This window comes from Seriola aureovittata, chromosome 14 (genome assembly GCF_021018895.1).
Source record: "Seriola aureovittata isolate HTS-2021-v1 ecotype China chromosome 14, ASM2101889v1, whole genome shotgun sequence".
NCBI lineage: Eukaryota > Metazoa > Chordata > Actinopteri > Carangiformes > Carangidae > Seriola > Seriola aureovittata.
In genome coordinates, this window is record NC_079377.1 from 21,722,632 (window position 1) to 21,743,616 (window position 20,985).

General features: G+C 40.7%; 1 protein-coding gene across 6 annotated transcripts in view; it reads right to left on the reverse strand.

The window, feature by feature from the left end:
* ehbp1 (EH domain binding protein 1) overlaps positions 1 to 20,985 on the reverse strand; it is a 140,880-nt gene that overhangs the window by 113,397 nt on the left and 6,498 nt on the right. For all 6 annotated transcript variants that reach the window (XM_056395015.1, XM_056395019.1, XM_056395018.1 and 3 more), the window contains exons 3-5: positions 6,175 to 6,232; positions 5,973 to 6,068; positions 2,550 to 2,603 (exon numbers count right to left, since the gene is read on the reverse strand). In XM_056395015.1, coding sequence (XP_056250990.1) covers positions 2,550 to 2,603; positions 5,973 to 6,068; positions 6,175 to 6,232 — 208 coding nt within the window. The remainder of the gene's footprint in view (positions 1 to 2,549; positions 2,604 to 5,972; positions 6,069 to 6,174; positions 6,233 to 20,985) is intronic.

A 20,985-nucleotide genomic window follows, 5' to 3' on the forward strand; every position in this document is an offset into this window, starting at 1 on the left:
AGAAAATATCTGTACAAGGGTTTTCACAGATCTTAGGGTAGACTGCCCTCTTGTGGTCAATTTATATAGATCATTCATTTCTGCTCGTCTGCTCTGTGAATGGTGAGAAATCACCATTAAAAGATTATTAGGAGTCTTTCAAATTAAAGGGCAAACTGGATTTTGTTGAGGCATTATTCAGTCTATTCTCTCCTGCTTACCAGGGTTTTATTATTACTCAAGGGCCATTAAAACACTGTGTGTGTGTGTGTGTGTGTGTGTGTGTGTGTGTGTGTGAAAGTATTTTCTAAACAAACAGACATAACAATCCTTCAACCATAAAATCATATTAGTCTTTCTCTCATTTTGTTTTTCCCATCTCTCCATCATTTCCCTCCCTCTGCATCTGTGCATGTGAAGGTCTAAGGTTGCCTCCTCCCTCTCCTCCATTCCTTTTTTTTCCTCCCTCTTCTGTGCTCTCCATTCCTGGTGCGGCTTTGATCTTTCTGTCATTAGTCAGGTATGCAGAGACACAGTCAAACCCACAAACTTGTCTTTTTCTCTCCCTTTCTTGCTCTCTTTTTGCTCTCTCCCACGCTCTGGCCGGAGAACACCGGCTGACCTGCTTGTCTTCTCAGCTTTCTATCAAAGACAGAAAGGTAGAGCAGTTTCTGCTGTCGTTCCTTTGAGCTTGACATGTACAGAAAGTGACAGTGTCAAAGCACTCAGCCACTCTTTTTTTTCTACCAACATTCTTAAAAAAAAAAGAAAAGAAAGAGGGTTGAGGAGTCTCAGAGGTCTGTCCTTGTTGATTACTAATGACACTCGCTCGCTAAACAGTCAAAAAGATTTATTTGCTCATCTTAGTCAGTCACTCTTGAGATTGTTGCTCAAGTTTAAAGACTAATTCCTGCCAATAGCTATCCCCTTGACATAACAGAAAGCTACTGTTGCCTTTAGATGCAGTAAATCCGTTACTAAAAAGCATACAAGAGCTATAATTTCATAAGAACAAAAGCTTTTATGACAGCAAATACAAAGTAAGACTAGGAATCTACTTTTTCCCAACTGGTGACAGCAGTTTCGGCAACACATGTAAAGGCTTGTATTTCTCAGAAAGTCAAGGCTGCCAAAAGGTGCGACAGTTCCTGAAAATGAAAGACCCTGCAGACTTAATTGGTGATCTTTCGATCTGGGCTTCCTCCGAATCTTGACCAACACAAACAAAATGTGAGCAGCAGAGAGAGTTATTTGAAAACGTATAGAGACTGCACTGTGATATTACAGAACCAGAACAAGCATCTGACTTCTGACAGCACAAACTCACTCTATTGAAGCGCCTGAGCAAGACACAGACTCCCTGCAAGATAGAAAGGCTTGTGCATTTGTCTGTCCAGCAGCAGTAAGTGTCATAGAGCAAAACAACATATCATTATCAATTTTATCACTACAACAATTAGCACAACGATGACATGTGCTGTTAGGTTTCCTTCCAGTGTCACAGTGTACAAACCGACTCTAATACAGACAATATTTGCAGACAAAAGGGTTGAGGAGACACCACGTCGCAGCCCTGCCAAGGAGAGCATTAGTCATAGGTTTCTGAAGAACTCTAAATTTTCCACTAACGGCTTAAGGCAATGTGTAAGTACAAAGGCCTCGTTTGTTCAACATGTCCGTATCATTTAAGCAAACATATCACAGAACTGGCTCCAGCAGATGTATGGAACACAGAAAAATCACTTTTGAGCAGCAAGTTGCGAATTTCCTGGCAGACTGCTCAAACATGTATAAATAGTATAGTATAAATAGTCTCCACCTCTCTCTCTAGTCCCTCAGTCCATCTTTTCTCCTCTCTCATACTGCTTCATCGATTTCTCTCTCTTCTCGACCTTCCCTGTTTTGTTATTAGCTATGAGTCTGAGTTTTCATCTAATACTCTATCGAACGCTGTTGCTTCTGTTGCCTTAAACAGTGGTGTGACCAGTATAACAAAAACATAGAAAAGGGTAAAAGAATTACTGTTATAGAAATGGCAGTTGTTCTAAACATGTGGTAACATCAAATGAACAAAATAAAAATAAATAAGTAAATAAATTCATAGATAAATGCTGCCAACCCCCCCCCACACACACACACACACACACACACACACACACACACACACACGGGCGAAAACAGTCATTGTGGTCATGCATGTAGGACAACATGATCCAAGGCAACACTTTTGGTTTAACCTGAGGGCTTGCATTCCCACTGAGAGAAGCATGTAATAACATAAGCTGACCACATGGTGGCAGAACCTGCATGTGTAACGCAAAGAGGATTTACCTTGAAAGTAGCTGAGAATGAGGAATTTATTTCTTCGTGTTGTTTTACCCAAAGTTGTAAACCCTGTTCATTCTAAATGACAGTGCATGTGGCCTTTGAGCAAGAGACTTCACCATACGGTACATATTTTTTTGCTCCCTTGAGATTAAAAAAAATTACAAACCAAACCAAAGTTCAGTGCAATAATACACAACAAGACTGAGGAGACAAAAGGATAAGAGATATAGTGTAGTACTCACATTTTCAATGACAAACGTCCACTCTTTGTCTTCAAACTCCTCTGCGTGGGGATCCTGCAAGGCCAGCCGAACAAGACATGCTTCAGTACATAATATTAAGTATATCAGAGCAGACTGAAACAACAGCATCAAAACTTCCACTTCAAAATTAATTATTTATCCTGTAAACCATCTTGAGCAACACTCACTTTGCAATCTTGTTAACAATCTTGAAACGGTTCATTTCATTTATTGAGGATTACAATCTTGGTCCTAACTGTGCCAGGAGACTTACGACACAGAAAACACAGTGTGACAGCTCGTCTGCTCTGCCAACACTCTCTCTACTCTGACGTGGTTCACCCACTGACCTGGTTTGTCTCTTTCCCTTCTCATACAGGCATCAAATGTTTTTGCATTAATGAGGCTACCTTAAAATTACATGACAAAGAGCTACTGAGTCTGTCTGGTCTATATCTATGTGTATCTGCACATGACTGGATGATCTGAAATACATTTTGGTGTGTAATTGTTATTTATGGGGAATTGAGCTTTAACCTGAACAGAGAGGAAAACTGCAACTTTGACATGAGATATTATCGATGTTTCTCTCTCTGTCTCTCTGTCAGGCTGGTTGCTTCTGTGATGATATACAGTACTCTTGTTTCTGTGCTGTCTAACTTCCTGCCCTCATCCCTGTCTTGCTGTGAGGTGATGAGAGGAGACAGTAATGGAGGCAGAGAGACAGCAGGCTGCCCTGTCTTAGCATGCTGGCATGGATGACCTTCACTGCCCTCAAGGAGCAGAAACACACACAGGACCACATTCACACAAAACCGCAAAATCACTGCTGGACACACAAAGACATGCAAATCTAACCTGATCAACCCACCCCTGATTCATGCAACAGGCTAACACACATTTATAACAGAGCCAATGCATGCTCAAACCAATGCACACATAGATGCACACCTTCACTGCACAGTGCACTGCTGAAACAACTGAAAACATCAAATAACTGATTTATTAATGGAACGATAAAATGCCAATTTTATTGTTAATTAAGTCACTTATCAAGTAAAAACTAAATATTTACCAGAGATAGATTCTCAAATTCACTGCATTTCTTTCTTATTATCAGAAAACTGAATACTGATGTAATGAGTCATTTCAATACATCACGATATCAATATCATCATGTGATAGGCTTTGTCTATTATTACTGTTCCTATTACTGCTATTACTAATCAATGAAATCAACACTAATTGTTGTTACAGCCCCAGCATGTAGAACATATGCACACAAGCAAAAACATGCACTGATGGGTTTTCTGTCTAACTGCACTTGTGACACACCCCAGGAAATCAATATCCCTGCAGTCTGGCACAACAATCAAACAACGCCCACATGAGGAGAAACACACACAGACACACACACAGACACACACAGACACACACAGACACACACAGACACACACACACACACACAGACACACACACACACACACACACACACACACACATCTGCCTCATCCTAACAAATTTTTAATGCTCCATTATTTCACAACCGCATAACAGCTTCTAAAAGGCAACAGAGCGTGGCGATACCAGTCATCTTAGTTTATTCTCAGTTTATGGTGGTGTCTGCAGTTTTTAGTGCTGCTGGTAAACATAACTCTCCGACGGTATACCACATTTTTCGGAAATACTGATGTCGTTAAAATGTTTCAACATTAACAAGGGTCTTCATTGATAAAATACTTGACACAGTCGTGCTTGTGCAAACAAACATTTAGCTCCTCTACAAGTTTGGAAAATGCAGATGTGTTAAAAAAATTCACAAGCCAAGCCCCAAGTGTTTTACTAAGGATCGGCTAGTACTAAGTGTCCACTCTGCTTTCTGCACATCCTCTCTGTTAGGATCGATTCTGTCTGCAGAATGGACACTGCCCGGTTAAGTTACTTCTTAATTTAACTGTTTTCTGGTGTACATCTCCCTGAAGTACAGGCCGCAATATTGCTGAGCTCAGCTGTTTTTACTGCAAAGCTTCAGGCCACACAGAGCTATGAGAGTATGTTTAAATCACTGTTCGAGGTCGACACACTGCAGAAATATCTGAATAGATATTTGAGTTTAAGAAATTTAGACCTGCATTAAACAATATAACAATATTAAGCAATATTTTTGCTATTAAAGGGTTACTTCCAGGTATTCATTGTTGCTACTCCAGAGAGTTAGGGGATTCAAGAGACAGATTTAAAAAAGAATGGCCAGAAATGTTGCAGTGGAGTCGAGATGAGATATCCTTACTTACGTAAGAAAGTCGAACATCTAGCAAACTAAGCCCTTGCATATTTTTCTAAGCAGTTTGTGGAGCGTGAACCAGAAGTAAAAGGCAGTGAGTGACTTATATTGGTCAGGTTTCCAGATCTACACCTGCCATGAGATTCTCTTGTTGGTCTGTGGTTATGTTAGTTGGCAGCTCATTTTGCCATCTTATAGATGGCAGAGGCGATGCTGTTTGATCTGTGGCTTTATCTAACAGTAGTGGGCGAGTTGTGCAGTCAGTGGCTTTGCTTTGTGCCTCATCACAAAAACAGCTTTATTACTTCCTCTGGGACAGGAAGTGGAAGTGGGCTCAGAATAAAGCAACACTGACATGTTCACTGGTGCTAAACAAGCACAGGCCTAGAAAACTGGGCCAGTACACATGAAAGTCTGACTTTCTCCATGGGTGCATTTAACTAGCAGACATCACAGAACGTTTTTACAAAGGTCTGGAGGTAAAGAAAAGTCTCAGATTTGTATTTTAATTGTGCAGGAGTTTACCTGAAGCATTGTAAGGACCTTCTGTATCAAGTGCCTGATTGGAATTCACTACGATGTTTTTATATAGTTGATAGTGTATACATCTATGAATGAAATGTAAAAAGCTACCAACACATCCACAGAGCAGAGGCAGGTATGGAGGCATTTACAGCAGATGCTCTGGTGAAAGCACAGAGAGGTAACAGGACACTGAGCTCTGAGCCAACCTGTCAGCACAAAGGCCCAGTATGTTTAAGTAAGCTAGGCACAGTGACAGATACTGTCTGTACATGTATGTCATTTACAGACATAACTGTACCACTATACACATATGGACATTCCTTTCATAAAATACATTTCGAATTTTCAACCTTCACTTTACCACATAGTCTAAATGTTGTTTGTGCGTAACCTTTTTAATGCACAAACAATCCGGGCAAACATAAAGATAACAGCATTTTGTATTTCTCAAAATCAAGACTACAATCCCTATTGAGACCATTGTCTAAATCTTATTTGCAATTTCTTATGCACTCGGAAAAATTTGAATCTACAAACTTGATATTAATGTAACATGAAGTAATATGTCAAGTGGCATAAAGTCCAAACAGAGCTACGCTTGTGTCAGTGCTTACCTTAAAAAGAGTGACTGTGATCTCAATGTTTTCTGGTACAGGCCACACCACCACTCCTCTGTAAGGATTTTTGATACCAGGCTGCCAGCTGTGGGCCTGCAAGAGAATTTTATTATATTTATTTTTTAATCATATTTGTGAGATGTGTATGTTTTATTGTTTCTTTACTTTATTTCAGAATGCCCCTCATCAAGAAACAAACCTTGGAAGATTTCCGTCGACTCCTGCGTGTCCACACCACCACCAGTTTGTCTGGTTGCCTGATAGAAAAGACAAAAAACTAAGTTTAGTGAAAAGTGACTCATTCATCAATGCAGTTGTCTTTGTGTCTCTGTTTCTACCAACATATCAATATCATGTTCAGACTTTCAGACCAATTGATTAAAGCTTGCATCTTACTGCCTGAAGTCTTAAATCCCTGATAAGCATACTACTGCACACACACACACACATACATACATACACGCACACACCGACAACACATACACACACCTGCACAGTCATTCATGGTATGAATAAATCATGAGACACAGCTAAACCCTGGCTTTGTCTCTGTGGACTGCAGCACAGACATCAGGACACACACACACATGCAGTAACACACACACACAGTTACACACACACACAGTTACAACAACCTAACCCAGAACAGGTCACAGTCACACTGAACTGACAAGTGTCAGGAGACACGGTGTAACCCAATAGTCAAACATGAATTAAATTAAATAGCAAATGGGGAGAGCAGAGTGCAAGTAAAAGCCATAAGTCCAAAATACGAGTGAAAAACTAAAGACAACATAAGTCATAAAGACTGTTTGAGTTTAGCATGAAAGAGAGGTGAAGTGCTGAGAGAAGTGACACACAAAGGAGTCTGGGTGTTGAGACAGATTAGCTGCTGTAAGACGCTCAACACGGCTCAAGGTGGACGGCTTTGTCGTATATGTGTCAAACTGAGTTGAAGTGTGTGATGTGAATACAACAGAGGCATGGGTCTGTTAAAAAGCTGCTTAAATGCCTAAACCACAATGTATTGTTTTTCATAGTACATAGCCTATACGTGTATTCAGTGCAACTGTGTAATACAGTGCAGCAGTCACAGTCCACTGACGCTATTTTCAGCATGTCCATCATAATTAAGAAAGTAAAATAACTCTTAATCAACTGTAAATATTAAAAGATGCACCGATGGCTTAGTCCTTAAAAGAGCATTGGCTGACATTCACACTCATTTAAAAAAAAAAAAAAACTTCTCTCCATCAAGCACACGCTTCATAATCATAAAGATAAACCTCAATGCAACTGCTTCATAGATCATAAACGTCTCACTACTTGCTCTTGATGTGAGAGGAACACAAACAAATTGAGGACTGCTAAATGTTACACATTCTACGCTTTATAGACAGAATGAGAAATCATCCAAAACACAGCCAAAGCAGTTACTTAGCTGGCAAGTTGACAAGTTTGGACCTGCTTGGTTGTCACTCCTGGTGCATACTGTGGAGGAGCGTGTGTGAGCGGTGGAGGGTGAAAGACCTGTTCCACTGTGAATGTTATGTAAAGGGAAGACGATACAAAGAAAAGCTACTGCAATCAACGTATCGCAGACATTTTTTGATTTACTCTTTAAGAGTACTTTTTATATCTTGCTAGTAAGGCAACAAATTGGCATCGGCCTGATACTGACATTAAGTGGATCGGACATCACTTCACTTCAGACCAACAACTTTTTACGTCATGTTACATTGCATTAATCTTATTTAATTACTCAATCAGTTCAACATAATGAGGTGTGCATAATATTGCATATCGTGATATTTGGGCTGGACTGTATCAAGATATTACATTTTGGATATTCCCCAGGTTTACAGATCGATGTTCAGTATCAACAGATACTCTGATAAGAAGTTGCATTCCTATATTTTAGGCCAAACCACAACCAAACTGTCAGGACCCACTTGACCCTGATGAAATGCCTTCATAAAAAGAAACCATGATTTGGATTTTAGCCATAGACGAGAGGTGCAGATGCCAAAAAACAAGACTGTGTCAATAGGAGGGTCCAGGTTTCAGCCCGTTAGCCCATGCTACGGAGCTGACCTCTGACCTTACTAGTGAGAAAATAAAGGAAGAAAATTGCCCTGCAGGGATCAATTAAAATCATTTAATTCTATTTTGTCAGGCTTTGTTAAAGCCAACCCCATTAACACACTGATGGTCCAGGCTAATATTCATTTACTACAGATAGGTCACTATTGGGAGTATAAGTTAAAGAAATTGCAATACAGAAACAGTATAGTAAAGATATGTTTTAAGTTAAGATATATTCATTTTTTAACAGTATCTTGGCCACAGTTCTCTCTAATTAGACAGCAGCACATATGAAAAGAATGTGGTAATATTCCTCTATCAGTGTGTTGGATATATACCCATTTATAGTTGGTGTGCATTTACTATCCTCTGCATTCTAGATAAAGAATGACTGACTTTGTGACAGAGAGCGAGAGAGAGAAAACACGAGGAAAAGACAGGATATTAGCAGAGGGACAGACAAAGAAAGCCAAGGAAAGAGAAGTGAGAGAGAAAAGAGAAGAGAGGAGAGAGGGGAATGACAGGCAACAACTTCAGCCTTGAGGAGAGGAATTGCATAGAGAAGCTATTGTCCAACAACACAGGCCATATCAGAAAGCATGCACATGCACACAAAATACCACCCTCTGTTTTTTCTCTTTGTACTGCACTCGCTGTGCTATGAGAAAAATCTAAACCATTTGTCTGCAGGCTAACTGACTTCTGAACACTTTCTGGTGCCTCTTGTGATCAGCTTCGACCTCACTGCGGCATGTTCGTTCTGTGGAACAGGAATCAATGAGCCATCAGAGAGGAATGCCACAAATAAAAGAAAAATGTGATGAGGATGGAAAGCGAGACCCTGAAGAAGGACATGTAACGTGTACATTCATGAGCCCTCAATCACACAAAAAGTTATTTCTAACATTTAGGCCTTCAGTTTACAGTGGATTGAGTTTATAATGGATGGAGATAATGAAAGTCCAGTACACATCTGTTTCTTTGTAATGATCTGGTTTTTTGCACTGACGATGGAGCACCCCGAAAGACTGCAACTGTTTCACATTATTCTAATGGATGTAGAATAAATAAAGTTTTTCTACTTCAGTATTTGCTTCCAATAGTAAGTGTGAGCTCAGGTGCCTCCCATTCTCTTGATTATCTTTGAGAAGTTTGAGAAGGAAAATTCCTGAGCATTTGGAGGAGAAGGGCCTCGGTAACAGGGGTGACTAACCCCATGGTCACTCCAGCTGAGCTCCAGAAATCCTGTGTAGAGATGGGAGAAACTTCTCAAGAAGGACAACCATCTCTGCAACACTCCACAGATCTGGGCTTTATGGCAGAGTGGCCAGGTGGACTCGTCTCCCCAGTGAAAGACACATGAAACCCACTTAGAGTTTGCAGAAAACGATTAAAAGACTCCGACTCTCAGACTGCAAGATTAAAGATTCTCTGGTCTGATCAACCCAAGAGTGAACTGTTTGGCCTCAACTGGAGGAAACCAGGCACTGCTCATCACCTGCCCAATACCATCCCACCAGTGAAGCATGGTGGTGGCAGCATCTGGCTGTGGGGTGCTTTTCAGCAGCAGGGACAGGGACACTGGTCAGGGTTGAGGAAAAACTGAACAGAGCCGGTCCACAGCACTCAAAAAAACAAAATGTGAAAAAAGTGATGGAGTCTGAATACTTTCTGAATGCACTGTCAACATTTGACCACATTTGTCTCACAGAAACAGGTAACTATGGCTCTCAGAGCAGGAGCTTTGACGTCCAACAGACTTCATGTCTACCTGTCAATTAGACATTAGGAGGCCAGAATGTAGATTTCTTTGTGCTTTAATACAGCAGTTATGAGAGATGAAATATAACAGACTACAACTCTGTGATGCATACTAAAAACAGACACTCTGCAATACAGACAAGCACACAGTGATATGTTATCTCTCTAACCAATACCACACTGCAATGCATGTAAGGTTATTTCCTTGTAGTGTATAATGTGGTTGTTGAGAGTAGACTGCTGGGATATAAGATGTGATGTAAGTAGTCCATTCTATGTCTGTGATTTATATAATCTTGCAATGCTGCATTCCTACTTTATACAGTACATCCTATACCGTGAATGTCTATCTTAATACTGTGCTTATGCAACAGTGCAACTGGGATATAATAACCCATGAACAGTTGTGTACAAAGATGCTTGTTTTGTTTCTCTCAACCCTTGACTAGCTTAAATCCAGGGTATGAAAGCTTTTACATGTTCTAAAACACTAAACAGCACATGTATTATGCATTGCATACACTAAATAGTGAATTTTATGTTTCCAAAACCAGCCATAGCTGTTTGCCTGGATTAAACAGGATCTAGCCCCTGCACATACTGCAAAATCAGCTGTACTGTTGGGGGAACTCTACTGAGGTCCCCCCCAGTGAGAGCTGTTAAGAGATATTTTCTCTTTTATGCATGGAGAGATGGTTTAAGTTTGATGGTGTCAGGTAAGCCTCAACATGGAGTCATTGTGCTCTGTATTTTTGTGTTTTCCCCAGTCATATGGAGCTGTTTAAAGGAATATATAAATATAGTTATGGTTTGTGACCCACACTCTGACAAGTGATATGCAGTACAGGAGTGTATATGCACATGCATATCTGCAGTGCTAAAAGTCTGCTATGTCTGATTAGCACCAAAGATAAGGTCAAAATGAAAGAAATGACACGGTAACAATTAAAATGCTTTTAAAGTACCGTTTGCACGCAGCCCCTTCAAAAGCTCAGCTGAAAGATTTATTTTTCATACCTGACCTACTTGGCAATTTCTGATTCAGCAAAGACAGCGACAGCAAGATGGTCGAGCGTGAAAGAGACGAATGAAAGGGAGAAGAGGAAGAAAGAGAACGAGAGAAACAGAGAAGAAGGACTGCTCTCACTTTGCTATGCTATCAGTCAGACTGGCTTCTGCTATCAAGACAGATGTAGCCGAGCAAACACAATCTGTGTGACTGTCACACTCCAGACTGCCTGATAAACCTAACATACAAACACACACATACTAGACATTACGTGACAGGGCGAAGTGCCAGTTTTAAATTTAAATCACGTCTGTATAATGCAGTGTTCACAGTGTGTGATCAGCCATTTATTTTTTTTAATTTTTTTTTTTAAATTGTCCTATCTACTACCTGTTATTTCATTTTTTGCATCAGCATTTCTTTCATGTTTTGCTGAATTTCCTTTTATCAACGTATGAACTAATTTTATCTTTTTTTACCAGGCAAAACTCTACCAATAAAACTGCACCTCTTAATATTTGTAAGCTTCTGGTTTTATTTATTTAAACCTTTTAAGATGGGATTTTTATCAGTCTCCAGAGTTTTCTATCTCACCAACACACATCTCCTCCATTGTTTTGTCTCTGTTTTAACACTTATCATTTAATATTTAACATTAATATTCCATGTCATACTCTGGCCCTCGCTGAAGCTCCAAAACTCTAGCGGAAGTAGGGTTTTTTGCTGTATTTGACAAAAGGAGTGAACAAAGCATAAAGAAGAAGTGGATTTTGCTGTGACAGTGGTTTAAGACTTTCTGTTTGCATTATGATACCATTTGTCTGCCATGAAAACTTATCGCTTTTGGAATCCACAACAAACAACAGAATTTAAAACACCAGAATCTGTGTGTATACGCAGATATTAGAGAGTGACCACGATAATCAAAAGTGTGTGCGTTTGTGTTTGTGTGTGCGTACGTTTCACTGAGTTTGTCTGGTCTATGCTGACTGCCCCTTGCCCTCCATTTATAGAACAGTCAGAGTATGTGGCAACTAAGAGCTGGGTCAATGACCCAGAGTTAACATTGAAAGCACTAAAGCCAGACTCAAGTGTCTGGAGTAAAAGCTAAAGCATCTCACTAATCCTCTTGCTTGATTGTGACTGTTTACTCTATGTGTGTGTGTGTGTGTGTGTGTGTGTGTGTGTGTGTGTGTGTGTGTGTAAATGTTCGTAACTGCTGTGAGCTGTGTGACATGGCCACATTTTGTTAAATCAAATTCAAATTTCCAGGATTAGACACAAATATTAAGAGAGTGCATGAAGTGTTTGAGCTGGTGTGGGTAAATTACATTATTCTACTTTCATACTCACAGTGAAAATTCTTTTACCATGCTTTAAATATGTGTATAGTCCATAAATCAGATTTTATTTTCCTTGACACAAACATTTCAAGACTGGCACCAAGCATGACTCAAATATAGGCCTTGCTACATCAGAGTTACAGTCACAGTTACCTCACACGTCTGAGTGACCTTGTGACTTCAATCATATTATACTAACTTTATGTTTCTTTATAGGATTTTAACAGGTGATTAGCACATTTGACTAGCCCCATTACCCAGCTGGATTCAGCTGCATCATATCACTCTTTTGATAAAGACTATTGTTAACATCAATACAGTATCTGATCTGACAGGTGATCTACAACTACAAAAGCTACACAGTGGGGGGGAGTGAACTGGGACTAGACAATATTCTTCCATTTGCAGACTCCATTATTCCCAGTAAGAGCGTAATGACATGAAGTGTAAAGACTCCTTTTGAAGCAGCTGTATTCTACATTCAGTAAGCAGCCTGGTTTGTTTTAAGTCAGCTGCTTGTCATTTTTGAGAAATAAAAATAGAAAAATAGTTGCATGGAGACACTCGTGGCTAAGAGCTTAACTGCAGAGATGGACCTGCTGTAGGTGCACCCAATTATAGATCTGCCATGGATTTGGAGAGAGATTAGGTTGGAGCAGGTTACAAGCAATAAAGCAGGGAGGCTGGATGGATGAAAGTCAAGATCAGAGGCTCCACATGCCCTGAGGAATGGAGGTCAGTTAAGAGTTATTCAAAATGACCCCCCCTGAAAGCATATAGGGGGCAGAGGACTCTAAATGGCAAAGACTAACAGCCAGGAGAAGAAAATGCGTTTCCTTTCTGACAGGACTGTCAGGACTGTCCTGATGGCTGAGGGGTTAAAACCATCTACAGAAAGATTTTGTGAGCAGCTGGGAAATAAAATAGTGAAAAGGTCTGTGCTGAGATGGTGAAGTTGACTAAAATCTGGAATGATATCCAATTAAACTAACGGACACTGTCTACAGTTTGTGAGAAAAATAACTGATAATGAAGTCCAAGAAGTGTAAAGATTGGGAATGATAAGCATTTTTTGATCTTGTTACTTTAGTTTACTGGCTCATCTCCAATGCTGTTACATTCCTCCCTTATCACTTCCTCTAGATTTCTGAAATGGCAAGGGGAGGTCCACTCATAACTTTAACTCTACATGTGAAAAAGGCAAGCTCAAAGAAATGCATTTTCTATTCAAACTTTCCGAGTCTTTCTACAGTTTAATTCTCACGGGAAAGAAACAAGTAAAGCTGGTGCAACCTTTGGCTTTTATATAGGCAGAAAACCCAGCACAGTGATGGGGTGTTGAGCTCACAATTAAGCAAGAAGCAAGACAAAGATGAAGGGGTCTACGCCTATGCTCAAGAGGGAACAGAGGAAAAGAGGGCTACAGAGAGCAATGAGATACTGGACAGAAAAATTAGTGCTAGCAGTAGTCAACATGCAGCTTACTTCCACTCAAAAAGATGGCACAGTGAAGGCCTCAGGGACAGGTCAGGCACAGCAGGAGTCACTCGGATCATGTGTTTAAGAGCATCCTCGACATAAAGAAAGGAATGATAGGAGGCTGTCTTTCAGTAGCATAAATGAAGTAATAAAAAATCTCTCCTCACTTAACAACTACACCCCCCTTTACAAGCTTGCTAACAGCCCTAGGGAGAGACTGACACAGCAGGAACCACAACCATCATGTGCCTAAGAGCACTGACTGCAGAGAAACAAGGAGCCATGGTGAAGACAACAACATCCATTTCTTTAGGCAATGATACATAAGCAGTCAGGCGACTGTAGCATTCAGCAGTGATGTTAATTACCAATCAAAATTATTTTGCCTGACAAACAAACTGAATGGACGAAAAATAAAATATTAATAACAGAAGAGGAGCTTTGAATGCTGGTCATGCTTGCTGGTAAATCATAGTGCTTTCTGCATTACATTTTTTAGTTTCTTTTCCTGTTGATGTTTCTTTCATCTTATCATTGAGCCTGCAGCTAATCTGAAGTTTGCTGCTTGTGGCCGACAGCATCTACAGTAGGAAGTGTGATGTGATGTTTGCCAAAAGAAATTACAGTCACTGGGGTGAAGAATCTAAAGGTAAAGAGTGGTCTGCAAAGGGATTGTGCTCCTCTTTTACCAGGGGACGTGGTGATAAATTACCACAAGGTGATCAACCAGGAGCTCCTAAAGTCTGGTACAAGTGCTGGTACAATAAGGACAGGGAACTTACTGGTGTCCACAGACCACAATTTTGCTTCACAGACAAGGAGTTTTAAGCAGATAAGGAGACTTTTTTTATTACACATTCTTATCCAACAGCTGCAGCAAGTTGTGCATCCTAAATTTCACCTGCACCATCTACATCTTTTAAAGGGACAGGGTTTCCAAAATGTAACACCATTACACTTATCGCTTATGGCTTGTGGTGTTTTGCTTTGCTTTCCCAACACACATACAGTGTGCATTTATAAGCCTGCAGATGCTGCAGCACCACTCTGCAGGCTGATAAATGATGAGCAGTCTCCAGGGCCATGTATGTTTCTCTGCCTGACAGCGGTGAAACACACACACCAGCAGAGTTTTCATCAGATTTAACACCCCATTGACTGCTTCACAACCCTGCAATGTTTCATTTCTCTTGGTGTGTGTGTGTGTGTGTGTGTGTGTGTTGTGTGTGTGTGTGTGTGTGGGAGGGGCAATGTAAATGCCTGTTTGTGTCCATAATTGCAGCACAGAACATCTACACTTGGGTGGATTCCACTGCAGAGCAGTTAACATGACATTATCAGAAAGAGGAAGGAGAGAAAGAAGTGAAAGGAGGTAGCGAGAGAAGAGATCGAGTAATCTGGAAATTGAGAAACAAAGGGAAAGAAGGAGAAGGAGAAGAGATAAGGCGGGTACAGAGAAAGACAAAGAAGAAAATGGAAACAGGGGCTTTGATGATAGTGTGAGAGCTGCCTCAGATGACAGCAGTGGGCTTGGTGCAAGAAAACAATTACAGAATCAGAGGAGAAGAGGGTGAAGAGCTGCACGCTGCACTAAGAGGATAAAACAATCAGCAAAGTTACATCAACAGCAAATGCTATAATTAAGGAAGTGATAAGCAAGCACACAAATTATAACAAGTATCAACTATGAACACATGTGTTTGTGTTTGCCCCGCTTTTGGCATCAGTTCAGCTAAAATTTCCAAAAACTTTCAAAGACACATGAATCAGCATACGTAGGCAAATCAGTGACTGAAGCTCTAAAAGACAGACTGCACCGAAACACTCGACGATTTAAGCAATGAAACGATTAAACCCAGAGAAACAGTGTTATTTTCTCCGAAACCTCAAAAGCATTGCAACGAAAACCCCCAATTCTGTGGTTTCATCCAGAATTTCTGCACAACAGATATGACTGCTTCGTACTATCACCTGGCAGTGAAACCACCATCCCGGTGCCAAATTTGTACTGGGGAATGTGTCACGGCCTTCAAATTTGAATAGAATGGAGAGCCACGTCAGAGAAATTGGCAAGAAGATGTTTCTCTGGCAGAGACATGATGGACGCTTGCCCTAATGCACACATGCTCAGCAGAAGACAACATGTCACAGCCTGACACACACTGGTCACATTCTCTTAAATAGTGAGGCATCAGTCAACTCACAGCCCGATGCGTGGACTGTGGTTTCTAGGATTCACATTCCGGTGCAAGTGCAAAAATCTCATTGATTCTCTGTCACAAAGTGAATGAAAGCTTGGTTACTGGGTGTATAAATGAATAAACAACGTGGGCCGATAAGGAACGAGACATCTATCAAGTGCTGCAGTGGTGCTACGACAGTCCACAGGTTAAATGCTGAAAAAAATAAATCAATTTCTACACTGCAGGCACGAACAGCAGGACAACTCTACACTTGGAAGGAGAAATATAAATCCACGTTTGTCTGATGAGAGTGACTGTGTGTATGTTCAGAGTTTTTTAAATCCCTGTGAAATGACTGGTTGGTGTGTGTGTGTGTGTGTGTGTGTGTGTGTGTGTGTGTGTGTGTGTGTGTGTTGTGTGTGTGTGTGTGTGTGTCTTCAGGGTTTCAGCACAGCCCTTGATTGATATGAAAACCTCTCCCTTCACTAACTCTTGAACCTTCCCTGTCTTTCCATGTGGCAGTGAGGGAAGCAGTCTTGGTTTGTCACGCTTGCATGTCGCCAGATAGAATTACCATGTAATCAATAGCGTCTCTGTGTCGCTTCCAGTGTATAACTCCCATATCCTAACACGTCTGTCAGCAGCAATGACACTCTTGACTTTTGATGTTGTTTTTCAAAACTATATTTCACCAGTCAAGTTGACTAAAACCACACTGTTGTTGAAAGGCACTATCCTCAGGGGAAAGCTAACAAAGGGAGCAAGTTTTACATTCATGTATAAGGTCATGTTGAGGGACAGAAAAGTTTGCCTCGCTGACTGCACTCCTCCAGGTTTTACTTTGTATCTGAGGGTTTAAACCAGCAACTCTCTGGTCAAAAGTTTATATTCATAGATATAGATGATGATACAGACTAGTCTAAAAGATAGGAGAAATGGCAAACTAATGCACAATAATTTGCTAGCATAGTCACGTATGAGTGCATCAAAATGATTACAAAAAACAGAAAGCTGCAGAGAACAGAAATTGAATCACACAGGATACTTTCAGATGACAACTTGTTGCACAGATGGTATGAGCTATAAAACAGTCTGCATGGTATGACACCAGCACTCACCAGTTACAAGTAAGCTTTGCTGCCTGACTAATGAACTTTACTCCTCGCTTAATCAAGAGGTTTTGAGTTTAGCCGCTTTTATTTGCCACAAGAAGATTATACGATGCATCCATTCCTATTAATTATCTCAGCAAGGAACATGGGGTTTCTGCAGGTGCAAGCTGCTGTGTGTGGTGCATTCAAGAGCAAGAGAAAAACCTCAGAGGTGGATGCTTGATAGCACGCACTGACAAGCTATGTTATAAGAGAAAGGTAACCTGCAATACAAACAAGTAGAGATCGACCGATATGGTTTTTTCAGGGCCGATACCGATACCGATTATTAGTAGTCAAGGAGGCCGATAACCGATATTTGGAGCCGATATTTATTTGCAATAAAAGGGAAAATATTGGCGTGAAAATTTTGAATAATGGAAAAATTCCACTTAACTTTGTTCAAATGCCTTTAATCATATGTTTATTTAACAGCTTTTCAGATTTGCAACATGTTAAAGTTTTTTTTTTCTTAGACAATAGATATCTTTGTTTTAAAATTCTAACAAAAAATGCAGGGAGCTCCCAGGCTCAGCAGCATGTCTTATAAAGTTAAATGAAAACTTAAACAAATAAATAGCTCACTAAAGTTTTCTACAGTAAATAAAGTTTTCCAAAATTTCAATATAACTGAAATGTTAATCTTTCACTTATCTTTGTTTTAAGTTCAAACAAAAACAAAAAGTGCAAGGAGTTCCCAGGGTCAGCAGCATCTCTTATAAAGTTAACTGAAAATTTAAATAAATAAATAAATAGTTCCCTGAAGTTTGCAGTTTGAAGAATGCAGTTCATGTAGGCTTTATGATGCAGTTACATTATGTCTTAAGTCTTGAACAGCAATATCCTGCTCCTCTCTACAAGAAACTATCAAAGACAGCTTCAGGACACACTTCATCTAACAATATGTCATTTTCTGCTGCTTGGGATCTCTCAATCAACACAGAAAAAGGTAAAGTACTTGGTAGTTAAACAGCCATTATTGCCCTACAGTTTTCTCTCAGACAGACGGTACTTGCTGTCAGTTTCTGCAGCTTCTCATGTGGCTTACACAAACACACACACACTATTCACTAGCCATCCCCTCAACGTGCTTCCCTACAATCTCTCTCTCTCTCTGTGTCTCTCTTTCTCACACACACTTCTTACTTTTATAACTATTTCAGTATCAATGTTATCAGTAACCTTGTTTCAAGGGATTAAACACTAAATAGCCTAAAGCATCTTCACTTTAATAATCAGTGTTTATCGTAGGAACAGACAGCTGCCGCCAACGTCTTGGGCCTCACAGTAACGTTAGTAGTCGTGAGTTGTAGAGTTTCTCATGTGACTTCCACACAAACACACACTTTTCTCTACCATAACAGACATTCTCCCCATTGCTACAGTCTGCTGAGCATCTAGAGCCGCGGACCGATGGGTTAACGTTACGCTAAAAGCTAACCAGCCTTCACCTCGACGGGCTTCCCTGCAATAAAACCGGACATATCGATATTATCAGCAACCTTGTTTCAAGTGATTAACAGGCACGTCTGGAGGGACTGCGAGCAGCAGAGCTGCCGCTTATGTTTATATAACGTTAATGGGCTCACAGTAATCTTACTAGTAGTTGTCAGTTGTAGAGGACTGGGATTTTTATTACAATTTCGGGAAACTCTGCTGCCTTAACTTACCTTCAAAACAAGTATTTGCTCTCCGGACCTTCTCCACCGTGTGTGTAAGGACTGTTCATGCACCGCTTCCACTGCTGATTGGCTGTTACCGTGGCTCTGCTTGTAACCAATCAGATGGTGCTGTGGGTGGGACAATGCTGGCGACAGAGTAGTGACAGCAGACAGAGAGGCGCGGCTGCATCATAGCCAAAATAACCCAGTTTTAAATTGATCTCTTATCGGCTGTCGAATTTTAAAAAAGGCCGATGCCGATATGCGTCAAAATGCTGAATATCGGCGGCGATAATCGGCCCGGCCGATAATCGGTCGATCCCTACAAACAAGAACAACAACAAAGACGTGTGAATCTGTGCTGCTCATATACAAGCAAGCACGCTGCATGGCTTATCAAATCAAGTAACAAGTGGGTTAAACGTGCTAAGAGACAGATACGGACACCATTATAAAAGATGCAAGAGAGAATGAGGGGAACAATGAATTGTCCACTCAACAGATTTGAACAAACATCCTCTTTCATACCGGGCCTACAGATAAAGGTGACATCAGCTTGCTGAAATTTTTGACCACTCTTCCACACAAAATTCCTTCAGTTGCAAAAAGTTTGAGGGTTTTCTTGCATGTACAGTTTCAAATCCCCCGACAACATTTCAACGGCAATGAATAGGCCATTCCACAACCCTCCATTTCTTCTTTTTGAGTCAATACTTGGTGGATTTGCTAGTGTGCTCACGATCATTATCCTGTTGAAAGGTCCATTTCCATTTCAACTTAAACTTAAACTTTCGGACATTATTTTTAAGTACTCTTTGATATGATAAAGAAGTCATAGTTGAATCAATGACAGCCAACTGCCCAGCCCCTGAGGCAACAAAGCAACCCCAAATCATAACATTTCCAACACCATGCTTCACAGTTGGATTGAGGTGCTTCATCTGAAAAGCTGTCTTCGGTGTGCGCCAAACATGTCTACTGTTACTGTGGCCAAACAGCTCTATCTTTGATTTGTGTGTCCAGAGCACATTAATCCAAAAGGCCTGCTCTTTGCCTATATGTTCATTGGCAAACTGTAGTCTTGCTCTAATGTTCTTTTTGGACGGCAAAGGCTTTTTCCTGGCACGCCTCCCACGCAGGTGAAATTTGTGCACTTTCTGATTGTAGAGACATGCACTCTGACACCAGCAGCTGCAAGAGTTACCTGCAGATCTTTTTGGGGTTTTGGAGACATCAAATGGTCAGCTCTTGGCGGCAAATTGTGGACAAATTTGCAATCGTTTGAAATTTTCACCACGTGTAAATAATTTTCCTTACAGTGGAATGATTTATTTCAAATAATTTGGAGATCTTTTTAATTCCCTTGCCAGACTCTGAGGCAACCACAACCTGTTTTGTGAAGGCCTTTGAGGGATCTTTTGATCTTGGCATGATGAGGTTTAGAGGTTTACATGAAACACCTGCAAGCACAAAGGAAGTTTTAATCATTGGTACCTATTCTGGAACACCTGATTCTAATTTTATGGATTTGCAGGTGTGATAAATTTGGGATGTACTACATTTTCCATGCTACTGGTCTGTTTTATTTGTTATCTAAATTATGACAATTACTACAAAAGGTCAATTTTATGTGTCGTAGGAACAGACAGCTGCCGCCAACGTCTTGGGCCTCACAGTAACGTTAGTAGTCGTGAGTTGTAGAGTTTCTCATGTGACTTCCACACAAACACACACTTTTCTCTACCATAACAGACATTCTCCCCATTGCTACAGTCTGCTGAGCATCTAGAGCCGCGGACCGATGGGTTAACGTTACGCTAAAAGCTAACCAGCCTTCACCTCGACGGGCTTCCCTGCAATAAAACCGGACATATCGATATTATCAGCAACCTTGTTTCAAGTGATTAACAGGCACGTCTGGAGGGACTGCGAGCAGCAGAGCTGCCGCTTATGTTTATATAACGTTAATGGGCTCACAGTAATCTTACTAGTAGTTGTCAGTTGTAGAGGACTGGGATTTTTATTACAATTTCGGGAAACTCTGCTGCCTTAACTTACCTTCAAAACAAGTATTTGCTCTCCGGACCTTCTCCACCGTGTGTGTAAGGACTGTTCATGCACCGCTTCCACTGCTGATTGGCTGTTACCGTGGCTCTGCTTGTAACCAATCAGATGGTGCTGTGGGTGGGACAATGCTGGCGACAGAGTAGTGACAGCAGACAGAGAGGCGCGGCTGCATCATAGCCAAAATAACCCAGTTTTAAATTGATCTCTTATCGGCTGTCGAATTTTAAAAAAGGCCGATGCCGATATGCGTCAAAATGCTGAATATCGGCGG